This window comes from Limanda limanda, chromosome 2 (genome assembly GCF_963576545.1).
Source record: "Limanda limanda chromosome 2, fLimLim1.1, whole genome shotgun sequence".
Classification (NCBI taxonomy): Eukaryota; Metazoa; Chordata; class Actinopteri; order Pleuronectiformes; family Pleuronectidae; genus Limanda; species Limanda limanda.
The window spans coordinates 32724523-32744488 of record NC_083637.1 but is presented as its reverse complement, the minus strand read 5'-3'; the positions used below and the strand labels follow the sequence as shown (position 1 = coordinate 32744488).

Genomic DNA, 19966 nt, shown 5'->3' with positions numbered 1-19966 from the left:
CTTGACTGAGCCTATGGAACAGTCCCAATGCGCAGTGAACCTGAGTGACTGAGAGACAGAGAGCTGTTCTGTGAGTGAGTGAGCAGAGCCGTGTGTGAATGGGAGGAGCGCTGTGACGCTGTGTGAGGATTTTCATTCAGTCCGAGCACAGATAATGACTCCGATTACTCGTATTATAATCGTACGCGGCAAAAGTGCTTTGTCCGTACCGGATACTCGTTTCAGCCGAGTATCCGGCTCATCTCTAATCTTTATATACAGTTACTGATCATGTTTATATACAGTTACTGATCATCTTTATATACAATCACTGATCATCTTTATATACAGTTACTGATCATCTTTATATACAGTTACTGATCATTTTTATATACAGTGACTGATCATCTTTATATAGAGTTACTGATCATCTTAATATACAGTTACTGATCATATTTATATACAGTCACTGATCATTATTATATCCAGTGACTGATCATCTTTATATACAGTCACTGATGGTCTTTACATATATTCTGTATACGATGAAAAATTCAAGAATTTAACCATTTCTTCCAAAAAAAGGCATATCTCCCTGTTTCCAGCGCTTTTCTGACACTTGGGCTGATATGTGATGAAAAAGTCAGAAATGTTAACCATTGCTTCCAAAAAATGCTTATCTCCCCGTTTCCAGCTGTTTAGTGACATTTGGGATGATGTGTGATGAAAAATTCAAGAATTTAACCATTTCTTCCAAAAAAAGGCATATTTCCCTGTTTCCAGCGCTTTTCTGACACTGGAGCTGATATGTGATGAAAAAGTCAAAATGTTAACCATTGCTTCCAAAAAAGGCTTATCTCCCCGTTTCCAGCTGTTTAGTGACATTTGGGATGATGTGTGATGAAAAATTCAAGAATTTAACCATTTCTTCCAAAAAAAAAGGCTTATCTCCCTGTTTCCAGCGTTTTTCTGACACTTGAGCTGATATGTGATGAAAAAGTCAGAAATGTTAACCATTGTTTCCAAAAAAGGCTTATCTCCCCGTTTCCAGCTGTTTAGTGACATTTGGGATGATGTGTGATGAAAAATTCAAGATTTTAAGCATTTCTTCAAAAAAAAGGCTTATCTCCGTGTTTCCAGCGCTTTTCTGACACTTGAGCTGATATGTGATGAAAAAGTCAAGATGTTAACCATTGCTTCCAAAAAAGGCTTATCTCCCCGTTTCCAGCTGTTTAGTGACATTTGGGATGATGTGTGATGAAAAATTCAAGAATTTAACCATTTCTTCCAAAAAAAGGCATATCTCCCTGTTTCCAGCGCTTTTCTGACACTGGAGCTGATATGTGATGAAAAAGTCAAAATGTTAACCATTGCTTCCAAAAAAGCCTTATCTCCCCGTTTCCAGCTGTTTAGTGACATTTGTACGGAAGAGGATTAGGGCCACTGTGGAAAAAATAAGTGAGTTCTGAGTTTAAACTCAGAATTCTGACTTTTTTCTCAGAATTCTGACTTTTTTTTCAGAATTCTAACTTTAAACTCAGGATTCTGACTTTTTTCTCAGAATTCCGACTTTAAAGTCAGAAGTATTGGTGCCTGTGGCGAACCAACTTCAGGGCTCAGAGCAACACAACATAGGCTACTTTCCCACTTTCCCTCGGACCGAAAATGTCGGACCTCAGTGAGTTTTTGCGTGCTCGAAGGGTCCCCGAGGAAGCCATTTCATTCATGGAAGAGCAGAAGGTGAGTGAAGAAGATTTGTGTTGGTTTGGTGCTTGGTGTTTGCAAAAACGAAGAAATGGCTGCAGATATGATGTATGTTACAAGCTCGTTAACTCGTTGCATGTTTGTTAGCTTTAATGATTGTGCTACTGCTACCGGACAATATCCACGAGTGATCTGCCGCTGTGAGGAACACTGCTCGCTGTCTACACCGGTCTACACCGGGCACTGGTAGGGATGTAACGATCATGAATGCATCGGTTAAATAACAAAATAATCACGTCGCAAGGCTTAAGGAGTAGGCTACGTGGGGCGGTCGGCGGTGTTTAGGCTGCGGGGCTAACGTTTACGTTATCTTCGTCTGCTTTATAGGCAGCCCTCTCTCTCCCTCAGTTCACTCTCTGTGTGGCTATTGGTGTGTGTTCACGTGTGTTTGTTTATGTGCAGTGATGCCGGTAACGCGCTACTTAGTAACGCGTTACTCTAATCTGACCCATTTTTTCAGTAACGAGTAATCTAACGCGTTATTATTTCCAAACCAGTAATCAGATTAAAGTTACTCCTCCAAGTCACTTCTCGCTCTTACTCCATCACACATCAACAACCCTTCACTTCCTCATTACCCCCCGATCCCCAACACAACCAGCCAATTAGGGCCTGACATTCCCAACAAACCCATCCTATTGGTCCAAACAGTCACATGTCCCACCTGACAACCTTCACTGACCCTCAGGATATCGGAACGCTCCTTCAACACAGTGTTTTACTGAACATACGTCAAATCATACACATAAACATAAACCCAGTCCGTCACAATATATTTGATTTTCTTCTTGCGTCTCTGGGAGTGAAGTCATGTAGCCTATGCGACAATTAAGTTGAATCGCCCTCGTTTCGTGCCATAATAAACAAGATCCCTACTACTGTCAATGCCGGGCTGCCTCACAGAACAGCTTTTTGTAAAACCACTCCTTGCTTCTCTAATGCTGTAAACAACAGGTACAATGTTCATAAAACATGTTGAAAAGTTACATTTATAAACAATGTAGATCATAAGTAGTAAGTTTTTCCATTAGTGTTAACAGTTAAATATGATGTTTATATTAAAAGGACTCTTACCTTTGTTGCATTTTTACACTTTTTGTGGATAAGGTTAAATTGGTATTAATAAGGTAATGACACTCTAAAATGCAAGACAGACCCACCAGGAGTTAAAGCAAACAATTATTTCACTCTCGTAATATTTAGTGAAAACTTCAACCAATAAAATTCTTCGGACCGAAGGACCTTATTGGCCGACAGACCTGTCTGTTTGCTGCATGGAAACAGACAGGAAGCCCGTCTGCTTCTTGTCGCGCATTCGGGCCCGCGTCATCAAGGCGCGTCCTCAACTATAGGGTTTGTTTTGATTCCACGGCAGACAGTAGCGAGTAGCGACCGTAGCGACCGTAGCGACTGACGATGGCAGACCAAAGTGGTCCACGGCGTACTGAAACAGCCGCTCCCAGGGGGAAAAACAAAAGAAAAAACACCGCGGATGGGAACGAGGGGGTGGGGCATTGGAGGAAGGCGGGATGATTCGAATGTGCTGTAATTCTCAAATGCAACAAAGGTAAGAGTCCCTTTAAGTGAATTCAAGAAAGACTGTCATTCTTTTATTTTTTATAAAAACAAGTGTTTATGTTAAGTGAAGTCAAGAAAGACTGTCTTTATTTTATTTTTATAAAAACATGTATTTTTTCAGTAGCACTAGTTTCACTTAAGTCAACGCAAAGGCTTTTTCTACATGCATGGAAAGGGTCCAGAATACAGTAAACTAGATGATTGCAGGCAACATCTCTGGAATCTGTCTCACAGTGAGAGTGCATGTAGAATCACTTGAACATGTTTGCATGTGCACATTGAAAAAAAAATCATTGTCTCTTATTTTATGTCCTCCTCTGTGCAGATCGACCATGATGTCATTGTACTCATGGATGATGCAACTCTGGAAAATTACATTCCTTCCTACGGGGACCGAATTGCTGTCTTCAATTTCTGCAGACGTAAAAAGTCCCTCCCCAAACGAAAGCAAGGGCTTTTGGAGAGACTTTGTGAGAAAATGAGTCAGAAAGGAAAGCACTAAGGAGAAGACATTACATGAAGACACAAGAACAACAGACACAAAGAAGCTAAAAACTACACAAAATGTAGAGATAGGATGGATTCATGATGATGGTAAAGGAGCCAAACAGGTGAGGACAAAACAGGGCGGTGGCACTAGAAAGATACAGTTGCCAACTATCTTGTGACACCAACTTGTTGCAGACATATAGGCTGGGATTTTACCATGTTATTGCTATAAGAAAGAAAAATGTTTATTTTCATGACATTTTATTGTGAATAAAATGTTACTTCTTCTACCACAGTTGTTGTTTTTTTCCAGATAACAGGGCTGTGACATTATGTGGCACCCTGGATAATGCATTGGTATTATTTATGTTATTAACTGGGCCACACCCTTAATTTTTCCAACTTTTGAATAGAGGAGGCCAGGTAACACGTGGGGAATTAGCGGTGCTGAAAGTAGTGAGAGGATAAGCACGTGCGTCAGGACGCACATTACGCACAGGTCATGAATCTACTCAAATCAATGACACACAATACAAATTGCCTGGGACTTTTTGTTGCTAGGTTTGACACCCTTATTTCAATGCAAAATGATCCACACAACACATGATTGAAAAGGAAAAGTAGTTTATTAAAAAAACATAAAGAGAAACAAAAAGCGGTGGCACCGCTGTCTTTACTGGGCGTCTGCATCTGCATCACCTGCAATGAAGGGAGATTGATTAGTGAAATTGAACGGGATACATTGTGCAATGTGGAGAAAAAAATAGAAATTCCCCTTACCTGCATCCTGGGGGAGAATTATTGGGACCGAGATGGAGGGAGGTTGAACTGCGCCTCGGCAAGTGCCAGCTGTCTCCAGTGCAGCTCCAACTTCTGGCGTTTGATATGCACCATCTCCTCCTGGAGGGCAGTCTGTCTCTCCAGTTGGCCCTCTATCCCCACAAGTTCAATAGTGGGTGTCAGGCAAAGTGAATATCTTACCTAAAATTTCTAAAATGTTTTTACATCAATAACATGCACCAAAAACGGACAATCAATGGATAAACAGTCGCTCATCAAGTTCATTTTCCCTTTGCTTTCCCTGACGAATCAAAGGTTTGTGGCCCTTTATTGGTACATTTTTGACAAGAAAACTTATAGGTTGTGTTTACACATATCAAGTTTATTAAAATCGTATATCCTGTATAAAACAAAAGAAAATAATAATCTAGATAAGACAAGTACTTTCACATTATGTGACTGGGAAAAACTCGTCTCTTAACATGATGTACAGATCAGACGCAGCAAGTGGATCTGCAGGAGCATCCCACCCATTCTCCTCCATCAGGAGACAACACAGTTCAAAAAGGGTTTCATCACAAGGAAACTCGCCTTTGGGAATGCACTCTTCCATACACACAGTGACCTCCTCCAGGTTTGAGTCTATCCTCAGCACTGTGCAGCTCTGGGAATGAATACATCACAACTGGCCGACCCGATGCCATGTCACCACTTGATCTTGGTCTGATTTTGTGTGAATTCCAGGTGGTGACAACTTTGTCAAGTTCATCCTGCATAGAAAGAAGCACAGTACATACAGAAATGTGAAATAGGTTTTGCAACACTTAACTGTTGCCTGTCTATACTGAGGCCTAGGTTGATGTGTTGTATTGTATATGGAGGGGTAGAAAATGCCAAAATCAAAAATAAATTATTTAACGAATAATTACAAACAACTACTACAATTCCAATACAACCTACAGCAACTTAATTTCAGATGTTGAGGAAAGATTTTTACCTGAACAAGATTCATGAAACAGAACTGGATTAGACTTTTGTCCTGTGAAATGACCATCATCCTGGAAAGTTTGAAATAAGTTCATCCAGAACTGCACACTCTGTTTGCGAAGGGTACCCCACCATCCTTCAATGCGCTGGTTTGCTTCATAAAGGAAACTCTTCTCTACTGCAAAACTGTCTGAATGGTGTCTCCGCAAAAACATCTGCATTTCTTCAACACAAACATTTTCTGTTCCCCTGTCTGCACAAATCAAGCACCAAACCCACACATATCTTCTTCACTCACCTTCTGCTCTTCCATGAATGAAATGGCTCACTGAGGTCCGACATTTTCAGTCCGAGGGAAAGTAGCCTATGTTGTGTTGCTCTGAGCCCTGAAGTTGGTTTGCCCCAGGCACCTATACTTCTGACTTTAAAGTCAGAATTCTGAGTTTAAAGTCAGAATTCTGAGAAAAAAGTCAGAATTCTGAGTTTAAAGTCAGAATTCTGAGAAAAAAGTCAGAATTCTGAGTTTAAAGTCAGAATTCTGACTTTAAACTCACTTATTTTTTCCACAGTGGCCCTAATCCTCTTCCGTACTGCACCTCATCTATTTCTTTTTTGCTACAAACATGGATTTTGATCTATTTCCAACTCTGTTCTTTTGCACTGTTTATGATAGTATGATTTATTGCTGTTGATATTATGTGATGTAAGGTGACATTGAGTGTCACAAAATGTGAAAATAAATAAAATGTATTAATATTATTATTAATATCCCTGTCACAATAGAGCACCAGCATCTAGGGTCTTTTAGAGATGAAAAAGAGAGAATGCAGTTATTTTCCCTAGATTCAGAGATTTCCAACCTCCTCTATGTGCTATATTAAACTGTGAGAGACAGAGTCTGGCATTAATAAACAATTCATTAGTTTATTTCCAGCTTTCATTTGATCGTCATCTGGATACTTACATTTGTTTCCCGTTCTCTCTTATGTGAGATGTTTCTGCATTTCGTCATGCAAAGTTATAACAAGGATTGATACCAGGCGAGGAATAGATGTGAGAGGGGAGAGCTTGACAATGGTGTTAACATGTATTTCCCCTCTATAATGTTCATTGTGGTAAAAGGAAGTGTTCCCTTTGACCCCTTACCTTTGACCACGGGTCGCGCAGGGGTTTGTGGGAGTTCCGGAGCGGGTCTTGTTATTGACTGAGTCCGTGTATTGAGTGTGAGCAATAAACGTCTAAGTAATATACGTCGTGTTTATTACGAGTAACATTGGTAGCAGAAGATGGCTGCTAATTACAAAGTTCCGCCGAAGTTTGACGAAGCTAGGCCATACGAGTGTTGGAAGAATGAAGTCAATATCTGGAGACGTGTTACAGAGCTCGACAAAAAGAAACAAGCCCTCGCTGTCGCTTTGGGGCTTGACGGGAGAGCAAGGGAAACAGCCATGGAAATACCAGCGGATGATTTGGACAGTGATGACGGTATGGCGACATTGTTCGTGAAACTGGACGAGGTGTTTTTAAAAGAGGAAAAAGACCGTGCGTATGAAGCCTATTCGTACTTTGATGGGATGAAACTATATTTCTGTTATTAAAGAGAAATATGATCAGTTGTATTCATCGCAAGAGCAACGCAATATTGGACATCTCTTTTTTTAAATTTTATTTAAATTGAATAAATCAGCAACTGTAGTGATTACAAATATAATTTTTTAATTGGATTTATTTTGGGGGGGGGGGGGGGTTGAGAAAGTATTTTTACCCATCACAAATGTTTCCACCTCAACTCAAACCAGCAAATTCCAAACCCTCAATAAATTGAGTTCCCCATACAATAATTCTGCATTTAATCCATTTTTATTCTTAAACATTTGTCTGTTAATGAAAAATGATACATGATATGAAAGAAAATAATAAACCACTCAAAATAATGAATTAAAAATCAATTACTCTTAGTTATGTAAATAAATATACAGAAGTGAACACAATCAGCACTTTTTCCTGCTGTCCAGCTGCAAATTCAATAACTGAGAGTGTGAGTGTGTGTGTGTGGGGGGGGTGGGGGTGTGTGTCTGGGAGGGTGGGTCGTTCTCGTGAGCTTTAAGAATATCTTGTTTACAATCACATCATGATGTGCTGCAGTTTGTTCTGTACAACTGTTCTAGTACAGTGTGTGACAACAGACATTACTCAGAAAACATAATTCACACTCTGCCTCAAATAGATCGAGACAGAGGCTGGTGGAGCAGAGGGGGAAGAACTTTTGTGTCACACCTGTTTCCTAAAATCCACAAGAACAAGAGCAGCAAAAGAGGAATATGTCTTTCTAAACAAGAACAAAGGAACAGGCAGCCCAAAGAGTTCATAATTAAATAAATATGATCAAATATATAAGATATAATGATCAAGTGAACTTATGCAGAAATATGTAACCATGAAATTGTAGATAACCCAATACACTAAAATAGGGATTTTATCATAATTATGAAAATTTGTTTCAATCTTTACAAATGCGCTTTTTTGTTTCTACATTAGTCAATACCAGGGAGCAGACGGTGGAATCAAGTCTGCAACCACTGAAGTGCTTTTTAGCTGAATGCATCAACACCCCTTGTAACAATGCAAACATGATGATGTTAAGCAGGTTGTTTTCATCAAGTCATTAGATTTACAGGTTAGAAACCAAATTATGGTGCGAGTCAATTAAAACATTTCATCCTGAGGGTTGCAAGAATGTCTGCAACAATATTCATGTCAATTATGGAATAATTGTTCATATAATTTAGTCTGGTGGACAGGTCGAACCACTGAGTGACAGACATAGGAGAATGCTCCTGCTGTAACCCTGTCTTCATTCAATAATTTCACTATTTCAAGGTTTCTATCTGCATTTGTTCATTTGACCATTTATTTCCTAATGCATTATTGTCATACATACTTTAAGACATATATACAATTCAAAGGATAGTTTACACCTAGTGAATATTGTATTCTCCAGTACAAACCATGATGGATAGGAAGCTAATGATTTAGCCAATGAATAGAAGCATACATTTACTTCTGCAGCTGTTACTCATGTGAATATGAGATATTTGCACTGCAGCATTGTTCCCATTTTGTCCCATCGCTACAATACGTGTCTGTCTGTCTGTCTCCGTTATCTTTAACTGTCCATATTTCATTGCAATGTGTAGACAATGGATTAAAGCTATGTAGCTGATAAGATTCATTTACCATGTCTGTTATCTTGAATTCAGTTACAACTTTTACACATATTTAGCCTCAGCTGATTCGAAGAGCTGCACGTGTTGTCTTGCTTTACCTAAAGATTAATGCAAAATTCTTTGTTATTTATTGTAAATAATATACCAAGATTTAGTTTGATTAATCTCAATCTATAACCCACTGATTTAAGAACAAAAGACATCGCTGAGAAAATGTTGGCATCACATGAACCTTACAACCTTCCTATGACCAACTTCTGAGTAAGTGTTTGACTATGTCGGGCAATGACAATCAAACAATTCATAACATCAAGCACTTTATTTTTAATGTAACTATTTTACCTAAGTTATGTGTAAAAATAGGTTTGTTCTGTAACCCAAAATATTTTTTATATACAATATAATTCATTATTTTCGGAGAGCACCACTTTACCATTGACTGTACATTGTTCGGTTTTTATGGATGCTCTGTTTGTTTATATGTGAACCCTCCTTATTGATCCTAATGAATACATACAGCTTGTCCCTTTTGTTAAGTCCTTAACATAGTGTGATCAGTCCGTTTTTTACAATACGAGGACAGCAAGTGGGAAAACCTTTGGCAGCAGACATGAAGAAACATCAACAGAGAAAGATATTTTCCATATTTTCCCCTGACAGTCAATAATATGTTATCATATGTGCAATGTGGCATATGAAGGCTAAAGGTCTTTGTCACATTTCTAACTTTATGAAAAATAATCCAATCAAAATATCTTTCATCATTTTTCTTATTGAAATGTCAGCCTGATGAACTAATTAAAAGCTGAGGAACTAATTCAATGAAAAACATAAATTACAGCTTACTTTTAGCTGTAACATAGAGCATATAGAGTATATAAAAAATTAAAACTTAGCAATCAATCCATCATTTACGTGACTTTAACTGCCCATGATGCATTTAGGGAAAGTGGTGAAGAAAATAGTCCCTGCGATCTCATTTGAAAATAATACTTTTACATAAGTCCTTGTTTTTTTTAATGAAGCTTTTCACAATTAAGTAGCCATCTGATAACAGTGATCCAACTGAGGCTCTAAAGTCTATAAATTAAAGCATAAATATTCCACGTTAATCCAGCAAAGTCTGTGTGAAGTGATCTACCTTTAAACAGTCAATATGACAAATAAGAAAAGCTGGACAGTAAGACCCAAGATGAGCTGTGTCTGTTTTCTAATTTGAATATGAGAGGAAAAAAAACTTTTGGCTTTTCAGACACCTCTTAGTTAAACCACTTCAAAAAAAGCATGATACCGGAAATAAAACCAAAACCTTCAGCTCTGTGCCTAAACGCTTGCGGTATTTGAGAGAAAACACTGATCTGACCAAGGTCTTGCAGCACAGGCTGACTCTGAACCTTTCCTCCTCATCTCCGATGTCCCTTCTGCTTCTTGTTCCTCGCAGGGGTCCTGATTGGCTGACTGGCACCTCCATTTTCCAGTGACATGGAAACCGGCGCTGATGGCGGAGAAGTGGGAGAGAAGGGGTCCGGCTCTCCATGAGTGCTCGACTTGAAAGGGCCGGCAGAGGAAAACTTCAAGGGACTAAAAGAAAAAATGTACAAGTTATTCAAAAAATACGAGATTGTTGAATAGAAATAAATGCATCTCCTAGGTTATATAAGACATTTTTAGAGACATTAGTTCAGATCAAGTCAACTTAGCTATCAATACATTAGCTTCTGGTGTATTGATGATGAATCATGCTAATGCTTTGTATATGAGAGCAAAGCAAGTAACAAAGTTCAAGGTTATAAATAACTTGAATTACTGCACTGTGGTTGTATGGCTCCGCCAACAAGTGCAGTTTCTGTGTATCTAATCAGTTCATCTTTGAGTCCAAGTGAATGTTTGTACCAAATTTGAAGACATTCCCTCAAGCTAATCTTAAGATATCACATTCTTGAAAAACATACATACTTTGCAAGGCCACCATAAACTTGACCTTTGGTTATCAAAATCAAGTGATATAATCGTATGTACGTAAAGACGGACGGACAACTCCAAATTGCCGGCGTGGAGGCAACAAAATGTTGTGATGACTTCATAGATGGGAATTCATGTTTTGTGTGTTACCTGATGGGTGTGCGTGGGCTGCTGTTGTGTCGGCGGACAGCTCGTGTTCGGGGTTCAAATGAGAAGCCTTCTTTTAGACTCTCTAGGACCGATGGAGCCACGTAGGTGAAACCCTGATGGGGCACAGACAGTCACATTTAATTCCTTGTAAACGTATAAGAGCCGCTTGTTCTTGTCAGTGGTTTCTAGAGCCTAGATATAAACTTAAAAAACAGTGTGATAATGAAGACTGTCTCACAGCGAAGGCAAGCTCTGCACTGTGGCCGAGTGAGGTGTCGTCAGGACTGTCCACTGGTGTCTGTCTGGTGAACCTGACGTCAAACTGGCTCACATCCTCATCCGAGTGCTACAGAGACCCAGACAGGGGCAGTTGAAAGTTAGACACAGAAGAAAAGATTTATTAAGGTGATTGAAGATAGGGATGTGTGTGTGTGTGTGTGTGTGTGTGTGTGTGTGTGTGTGTGTGTGTGTGTGTGTGTGTGTGTGTGTGTGTGTGTGTGTGTGTGTGTGTGTGTGTGTGTGTGTGTGTGTGTGTGTGTGTGTGTGTGTGTGTGTGTGTGTGTGTGTGTGTGTGTGTGTGTGTGTGTGACACAAAGACAATGAGAGGTCAGGGAACATAGAAGGGATGTACTCCAGGTTGTAGATAAGGAAGATATGAAAAAAAGCAGAGTTTGATGAACAACAGGCTTATTAGTACCTCAACATGTTGTTTGGTAGCATAAAGGGGACAAAATGACATCTAGTGACTTACCAGCTGGGGCTTGTAAGGCGGCTCCACTCTCTTGTTAAGAAGATCATCCCAGTTAATGTGCCTGAAGAAAGGATGTTTCTGCAAAGGAACAAAGCCTTTGTGTTTGGTTGGTTGTTATAATATGTTATAATGTTTGAAAAACATCTGCACATTTATTAAATATATGGATTCTGCATTTATACTGTGCTCAGATCAGTGTGTGCAATCATTGTTTCACTTTTCAGAGGCTAGATACACAAACAATCTCTTACTGTATGTCATGCATTGTATATATTCTGTTGAGAAGATTTTTAGAAAAGGATATGTTAAGAATGTTTTATTTTTTTTAGATATTTGTTTTAGCCAAAGTTTTTACACAGTATTTAATTGCAGAAACAGATTTTCTGATTATTATTCCAGTTACAGATTCAAAGGGGAAAATAACAGTAGATCTGAAAGTGGTTTGTCCATTTAACAATCTTATGATGTTGTTATGTAGTATCAGAGCAGTCAGGGTTCAGTGTCAGTCAGGTAATAGACATCTATGGAGAATAGTCTAACGGGAACTTGCTCATGGCTTCAAGATGAAGGACCAAAATGTTTTCAGGGTCAAATGAGAAGAAAGTTCAATGATCAAATGAGGAAACTGGGCTGTAACGCATGTCTGCCATTTCAAATTCTTGAAATTTGCTATTTCAAATTCTTGAAATGGCAATAGATACCCTGTGTGTCTTTATTCACATAATAACAGGACAGTGCATCAGTGTCAGGTGTGTTACTGCTGCATCCGCCTGGTATCTGTTTGATTTGCCTGCATACCTCCAGTCGGTTAAAGTTTATATTTTGCCTGTGATGGAGTGAAGTACTCGACCCAGGGAGATTGTTTAGAATTATCACAATTTCAGTATGTCCTGGGTCGTGACACAGGGCTTTTTATGTATTTCTAGTTTCATAGAAAGAATCATAGTGAAAACATGCTAAAACCAGGCAGAAAGCAATTGCACTACTCACCTGGATATCAGCACAGTCTGAATTACTGGAACAAAGTCTCTGGGCTGGATTCTTCTTCAACAGCTGAAAAGAAAGACATGTCAAATTGATATTATTTGACCTGATCAGTTCATTTATACAGTTAATGCAAACATCAATCAATCAATCAAGTTTTATTTGTATAGCCCACATTCACAAATAACAATTCGTCTCATGGGGCTTTAACATTGTGTGACATCCTCTGTCCTTAACCCTCAACAAGAGTGAGGTTTCTACATATTTTTACCTGTGAAAAGGGTTTTTAGTAGTTTTTCCTTAGAGAGAGCCACATGTGAGGGATCCCTCTCTCAGGACGGACAGAAGTGCAATAGATGTCAAGACATGGGTCTGACAGTGGCTCCTTATACCCACCTGAATTTAAATGATTTGTCTTGACTGATCTACATCCCTGTTTCAGCGTATGCATTGCTTTAAGTGCGTTTAAGCTGGAGGTTGTGATTTTCTTAAATTAATGGAAAATCCTGGAAAAGCATTGTTTTGTTTTTTTACAGGATTTATTTTAATGTGCACTATGCAGAATCATCATCGAAGATACTGAATGATAGAATTGACTTTCCATTCCTTATTGTGAATTGTTTTGTAAGATGTGGTCATCAAGACTTGAAAAGCCTATATAAAAATACTATAAATATAAATGAATACAGACTTTGCAAAGAAGATCAAATATGATCCCAGTTCTTGTAATTCAACTTTATGATGGGCTGCAGTGAACATAAAGAACCACGACTGGCCAAATATTTAAATTATCAAACTTCAATCATCCTTCACAGATCATGAAATCATAGCAAAAAAGAAAGAAATGTATTAATGTTGTGTATGATAAAATAGAAAAAACATTTTAAAGACTTTCAGAGACAGAATTGATAGAGGACCCTGAATGGAGAACATTTTTTTACTCTGATATAAATTGGCAATTTCTGTGTTGTAATGGCAATGTTTACAGTGTGTGAACGCATTTGGTGCATGTGCAGGATACAGACCTTCTTAATGAGGTCCCTGGCATCAATGGTCAGGTATGGGGGTAGGTTTAGTTTACACTTCAAGATCTTATCAATGGTCTTCTTCCTGTTTTCAGCTGTGAATGGAGGCTGGTGGAAAATCAGAGTAGTGTGTCAGTGAAGGACATAAACAGACTCCAGCAGCCATTTCTCAATTATGCTGCTGTTATACATGTGCTCAACTCCAGAGAATACAATGTTTGAACACACATGTAGCAATGAGTGAGTCCGCAATCCTCTATAATACACACCCAACCAATTTGGCAGTCTATTTAAGCTGCAAAGAATGTCCATCACTTCCTTTGCTTGCCCCCTGTTACTGAGGATTGCTGCCAGTGGTTTCAGCCCCGCCACCACCCAAGCATCCACCTGTAGGCTACGACAGGGGCGTAATAAATATTTGCTCATTATTCCCATTATATATATTTAATCATATCTGGGGAGTGATGAAGTCGGTTCTGCTAAGTGTGTTCTGCTGCTGCAATACCCATTTCAAATGTGAGTTGTCTGACTGAAACAACTTTAGTCTCTAGCAGTTCTCACTTACAGATCCAGTCATCATATCATACATCAGAGCCCCCAGGCTCCACCAGTCTACTGCTCTGTTGTGACCCAACCTGGTCAGGATCTCTGGAGCCCTGGAAGGGAAAAATACACACAGAGGGGAGACATACACAAACAAACAAAATGAATAGGTTGTGAGTGTAAAAATAATACTAAATAAAATATAAAGTCAAATAGCTTAGTTTGCTTCATTTACAACTTGCATTCCCCCATAATATCATTAAGTTTGTAAGTGAAATTTGTATTATAAAATTCCACAGCACCAACAAGAGCAGAGCAAATATTATCAAAGTGTTATTTGAGAGGAACATTTGCTGTTGTGGTCACATAAGTGCAAAAAATCTTGAAAATGAGAGTAAAGCACTGTGTGTCTATGAGCGTTACCCACATGTATTCTATGGTGCCACAAAAGGTGTGTGTGACCGATCCTTCGTGAATCGATTCCTTACAGAGGCCAAAGTCAGTTAGCTTGATGTGACCTATAAACAGAGAAAGACCCTTTATTATTGCAAACAAAGGTTACATACCAGTACAAGTCACGTGTCAATGCAACATTGTGCCCCTTTGTTTAGATACAAGCTACCATGCATGGCTAAGAGAGAAGATAAAAGAGAGAGGGACAGAAGAAGAGAGGTAGAGGGGATGGACTCTAGACTTGCTCATTGTTCTCCATTTTGACGAACAGTGGTAATATAAATTCCGTTATAATCTATTAAAACCAATCATTTTAATTTTAAATGATAAATAGACATTGCCTCTGTCATGGCATTACAGTTTTGAGGGAATAGAAATTTAAACCGTGAATGTTCACTCGATGAAAAGATTATTGACCCTATTGTGACCTCCTTTTTTTACCAAATTGGAATGGAAACCAGGAGTCAAGGAGAAGCAGAGTCGATAAGCATCATCTGAATCAATATAATTTAAATTATATCTACCCAATTCTATTTCCATAAATCTGAGAGCTTTACTCGAAACGTAACAATAATACAACATTAAGTACATGTATTTCACAAACTATTATATGTTATATTTATTATTATTCATAAGATTTCTACTTCAGTCAAAACATTTTATTTATTTTTTCAAATTTAGTAAAGGAACTAAAAATGACTTCTAAGTCATTATAGCAGCATCACTCAGATCGACAAATGATTAGTCTGATGATTAGTTTTGAGGCAGTGAGTGATTATATTTACATATACAGTATTCACTATACATACACATTGTGTGTTACCTTCGTGATTAAGCATGATGTTTTCAGGTTTGAGGTCTCTGTAAATTATCCCATTCGAGTGGAGGTGACCTATGGCCAATGTGATCTCTCCTAGATAGAAACTACACACACACACATAGGCTATTTAACTACACAAAGTAAATTAAACAGTAGAAATAATTTCCACTGAAACAATATCATTACCAAACTTAGGTTGTACAAACTCAAAATTACAACTTAAACGCAAATAGTGAGTTGACAGAAGGACATCCTTACCATGCAGTGTCTTCCATGAAGATGCCTTCCTTCTCCAACTGCATGAACAGCTCTCCCCCTGGTGAAAGAAAAACAGTACACATCGGTGAAAGATTTTTACTCCCATACATTCCTTTATAGATCTTTTTTTCCTACAACCGCTTCCTTGCTATGCAATCAAATACTTTACTGCCATAAATGTTAAAAGTGAAGGGATTTGATTAGCGCTGCACAATTGCACTGAAATTAGTCCATGGCACTTGTCTCTTCTCTGATGTTTCTAATCCTCCACATCCATAAATCCACCCTTAAGGAACCCTTTCTCACCACTTAGACACTCGAGTATGAGGTAGAGTTTTCCCCCCGTCTGGAAGGCGTAGAGCAGATCCACGAGGAACGGGTGTCTCACCGTCTCCAGGATCTCCCGCTCTGCTCGTGTGTGAGCAGTGTCTTTAGCGTTACACACTATCTTAGCCTTATGACAAACATGTTGAGAAGAGGGAAGGGAAGAAAAATAGAGGTGTGTGTGGGAGGTGGCGGGGTGGGGTGGGGTGGGGGGGTAGGACAAATACATGGAGGAAATGGTAGGCAGATAGTGGACAGGGTAGGGGGGGGAAATGAGAAGAGTAATGGAGGAACATCAATGCAAAATTCATATCGGATGAGTTGTGTATCAGGAGAAAGTTGTCAGCTCCTTCACTGTACCTTTTTCAGCACCTTCATGGCAAATATCTTCCCGATCTGGGCTCCTTGAACCTTTCTCACCTGGAAAACCTTAAAGAAAAACAGAAGTGAGTTGTACAGAGTAACTTAGGACTGTGCTGAAATGGATATTTTCCGCAGTGCAAGATTTACTTATAATAATTTTGTCTCTGATTTACATTAGTGTGAACTGGTTATGTTCTGAGTCTTAGGCAGATATCTGCAATAACGCCTTTCAGAATTTTTTTTCTCCCTTTTTTCTATAGACATTTACATCTAACCTTATAAACACTTAATTACAATGTTACTGTGTTGTCGGATACATTTTGTGGGTAGCTCTAAACACTGTATCTTTCTAACTTTTGGTAGAAAGAAATAGATCCTTTAAAACGAGTACATGTTAACACTAGCATGCAAACACATGCAGAAACACACAGATACATGCACATACACACACACAAACCTTGCCATAGGCTCCTTTCCCCAGCACAGTAAGAAGCTCAAAGCAGTCAGGCCCAACTCTCTCACTGTCTCTGTTGACGCTCTCACTGGTCAGTTCCACCTCCTCTACCTGACCACTAAGTTAAAGGAGGAGAATGACACAGTAACACAGAGGGTAAGGTTAAAAAACACTGAAAATGACATTCAACTGAGAAAACTAAATCCTAGGGCCTGCATAAAACCGACAAAATAATAATGCCACATGTATTACTAAAGACACAAGTATCTCCCACTGTCACAAACCCAATCCAAAACATAAACTGGCTCGAGCAACACATGCAGGACAATTATGCTTTGAACCTCTCAAAAGCCATTTTTAGACATGACCTCTAGAGGATGTCTGGAGAATTCACATATTAACAACACAGCAGGAGAATCACTGCTCAGATGTGTTCACGACAACACAGAAATATCTGGACTGTTCAGGTGAGAGGTGGAACCGCAAGTAGACCTTGGACTGTTGTTTTTTTCACAAGTTCGTAACTCAGCATAGTGACTGTTCAACCCACAGAAACCAAGCTGCTATTTTTATTTTATTGTATTGTCCTTTCATCTGTTTGTCTTATTACCAAAAGCTCTCTTGACATCTCTGTCAGTGTCTTCTACGTGTATGGCTCCGCTTTTTGGCTCTGAGGTATATCTTTTCCTTTAGTTTATTTAATTTCTGCGTCTTTCGTGGAGCATCTCCTGCTGTGTTCTTACATCGGCTCCTCTGGACAATCTGCAGACTTTATACTCGGGGGCCGGAAGGAGAAAGTTTGCAGAAAGGCCAGAGGCTGTTACTCATACATTTGCATTCACACATCTGAGAGCATGCAAAATGTCTCTAAATGTCTCTAAATGATTGGGATTGGAAAGTAGGCGCTCTCGTTTAATCAGAAAAACAGCAATAAAAAATTCTAAAGTGAATGCATTAAATAAATACGTTTAAAATAAATAATTAAACTTACTTCTCTGGTTCTGGCACGGGGAAGTCACAGACATCATCCTACAGGCAAGGAACAACAAGCCAGGGGGGTTGAACAATAGTGACAAAGGTAAATGACAAACTGAAAACCTGTTCAAATGAACAAATGAAGATTCCATCTAACAAACACAAGCCACCAATTATTAAGTACTGTATAAGGAAGAGAATTCACTATTTTTTTCAATTTATCCCGGTGACATTCATTTGATATGATCCACTGTAGTCTTATCTATGTTCATGGGATACAAACCTCTGCATCACTGATGTCCTCCGTCTCCAAGTCTATGTCGAACACACCCGCCATCCTGAAACAGACACTGTACAGTGAGTCTGTTGTGCTTCACTGAACCCAAGACTTATTAACACTTTCACCTCATTGGGGAATGTAGTATCGCCCTTGTACATAGAAGACAAGCAGACCTTCCAGGAACACTGCAGCAGCACACGTGTTTGCTCTAAGTGAATTATCTGGAATGCAAACTGCTGCTCAGCCACCTTTCAATGAACATTATATTCCATGTTTGTGATTATCGTTGATTGGTTTACTGTGCATCAAGAAGATTGTTAAAGTGTTTCAGGGACAACTGGAGTCCCACTGAGTTATCTGCGCGTCTATTGTAGCTGTTAATAAAACAGCAGCGTTTACTTAAGAGACGGAGCAGCTGATGGTGTGCTTCAGTGAAAACACAAAGAACCAGCCCTGTCAAAACATGACGCCTAGCCTCCACCACTAGGTCGTCAATTAGAGTTAAACATGACACAGCTCCATCTTAGACCTTGACGCAAATCTTGACAATCGTTTCTTGAGTGTAAACATGTGATTTCAAGTGAAGCTGAGGCTTGTTCCACACTTTCGGAGTCAAACGCGTCCACACAGAGCTAACAGAAGCTCTCAAGTTAGCATGCTAGTTAGTCACACGACAACAAAAGCAAGAGTGGCCATGTCAGCAAATTCCAAGGAGCTGACCGACTCCCACAGTTGGTCTTCTAACCAACTACTGTGCCACTCCTTCTTCTCCTTCTCCTTCAAGCTCAGACTGGTTAAACTGGCTGAAATCATTAAATGTTAGCCACTACCGCGCTGACAGCAGGTTTGACAGGTAGCTACAAAACATGCTAAACCTAGCTAGCGGTTCACCTGTTAACTCTGTTTCATGCGGTGGAGCCTCGTCTGAGTATGTAGTCCGAGAGTTTAACTGAAACAAAGCTACTTTTCATAGACTAGCAGCTATAAGCTCTCGTTACATTTTAGTCAAATAACGTAACAGCGGTGTTCTGGTCCCCTTCATACTCTGTGTACGGCATGACGACTTCTTCTTCCTCCTCTTCTTCTTCTTCTGTGAGGCTTAACGTCAGCTGGCATCCACAGTGTCGCATTACTGCCCCCTTCCGGTTTCATTCTTACTCTTCCAGTCATTCCCCAAGTGTGGGCTGCAGCCCCCTGGTGGCCTGTGAAGCCACTGCAGGTGGACCGTGAGAGGTCATCAAAAAATGCATGAATAAAATAAGTTTCAGATTTGTAAATAAGCACAAAATTACCACGAAATATGAATGATTGATTTAAAAAAGTAATTTTCACAGGTAATGAAACAAAGCTATAACATTTTTAAATTCCAAGTTATTCTTATTTTATCTGACCTATAGAGCAGGTGTCATGGTATTTGTTGACCGTCACATTAATACGTGAATGCATCATTAGCGGGGAATCCTAGGTGAGGGAGATTTGAGATGTGCTGGGTCGAGCAAGATGGAGCAAGATGGAGCAGTGGCTGTTGTGAAACAGCGTGTTCTTTACTTCTTTAAGAGAAGACGAGCCGAATTTGGTTTGCTCAATCAAAGTATTTATTAAGAGACAATGAACAGGTTACAGCAAAACAATGGGCTTCCAGTACATTAGTTGTATCAGAGCGCTACGAACATTCGGCGTCTGTCTATTTTATAACAGTAGTTCTTCGTTCCTCCTCCTCGGAAGTGCGCAGGCTAAAGGCCAATTTATGCCTCTCCGTTTTTTCTATTACGGACAGATAAGACCGCCCTATCCGTCGTGAAACGCCCTCTCCGAGTGCT

General features: G+C 39.3%; 1 protein-coding gene across 2 annotated transcripts; it reads right to left on the bottom strand.

Annotated features, from left to right (window-relative positions):
- Positions 1-7331: 7331 nt before the first annotated feature.
- On the bottom strand, positions 7332-19215 carry LOC133021370 (ribosomal protein S6 kinase beta-2-like). 2 transcript variants are annotated; one of them, XM_061088202.1, is made up of 16 exons: positions 19038-19215; positions 18150-18204; positions 17883-17920; positions 16895-17009; positions 16435-16503; positions 16057-16204; positions 15751-15808; positions 15496-15596; positions 14647-14737; positions 14242-14332; positions 13677-13784; positions 12658-12720; positions 11668-11745; positions 11155-11262; positions 10917-11029; positions 7332-10385 (listed from the first exon to the last, which is right to left on the bottom strand). In XM_061088202.1, the coding sequence occupies exons 2-16, from the start codon at positions 18201-18203 to the stop codon at positions 10208-10210; spliced, it is 1413 nt and encodes a 470-aa protein (XP_060944185.1). In that variant the 5' UTR covers position 18204; positions 19038-19215; the 3' UTR covers positions 7332-10207. The 2 variants fall into 2 exon arrangements, with proteins under 2 accessions (XP_060944185.1, XP_060944177.1); XM_061088194.1 differs by having other exon boundaries at positions 19145-19171.
- Positions 19216-19966: the final 751 nt, after the last annotated feature.

Bases quoted from the DNA above. Each gene is read 5' to 3' on its own strand.
- LOC133021370 (XM_061088194.1), bottom strand. The intron at 14,333-14,646 runs GTGGGTAACGCT...TTTCCCTTCCAG, and splicing joins TGTGGCACCATAGAATACAT to GGCTCCAGAGATCCTGACCA. The intron at 11,746-12,657 runs GTGAGTAGTGCA...GTTCCTTTGCAG, and splicing joins CAGACTGTGCTGATATCCAG to AAACATCCTTTCTTCAGGCA.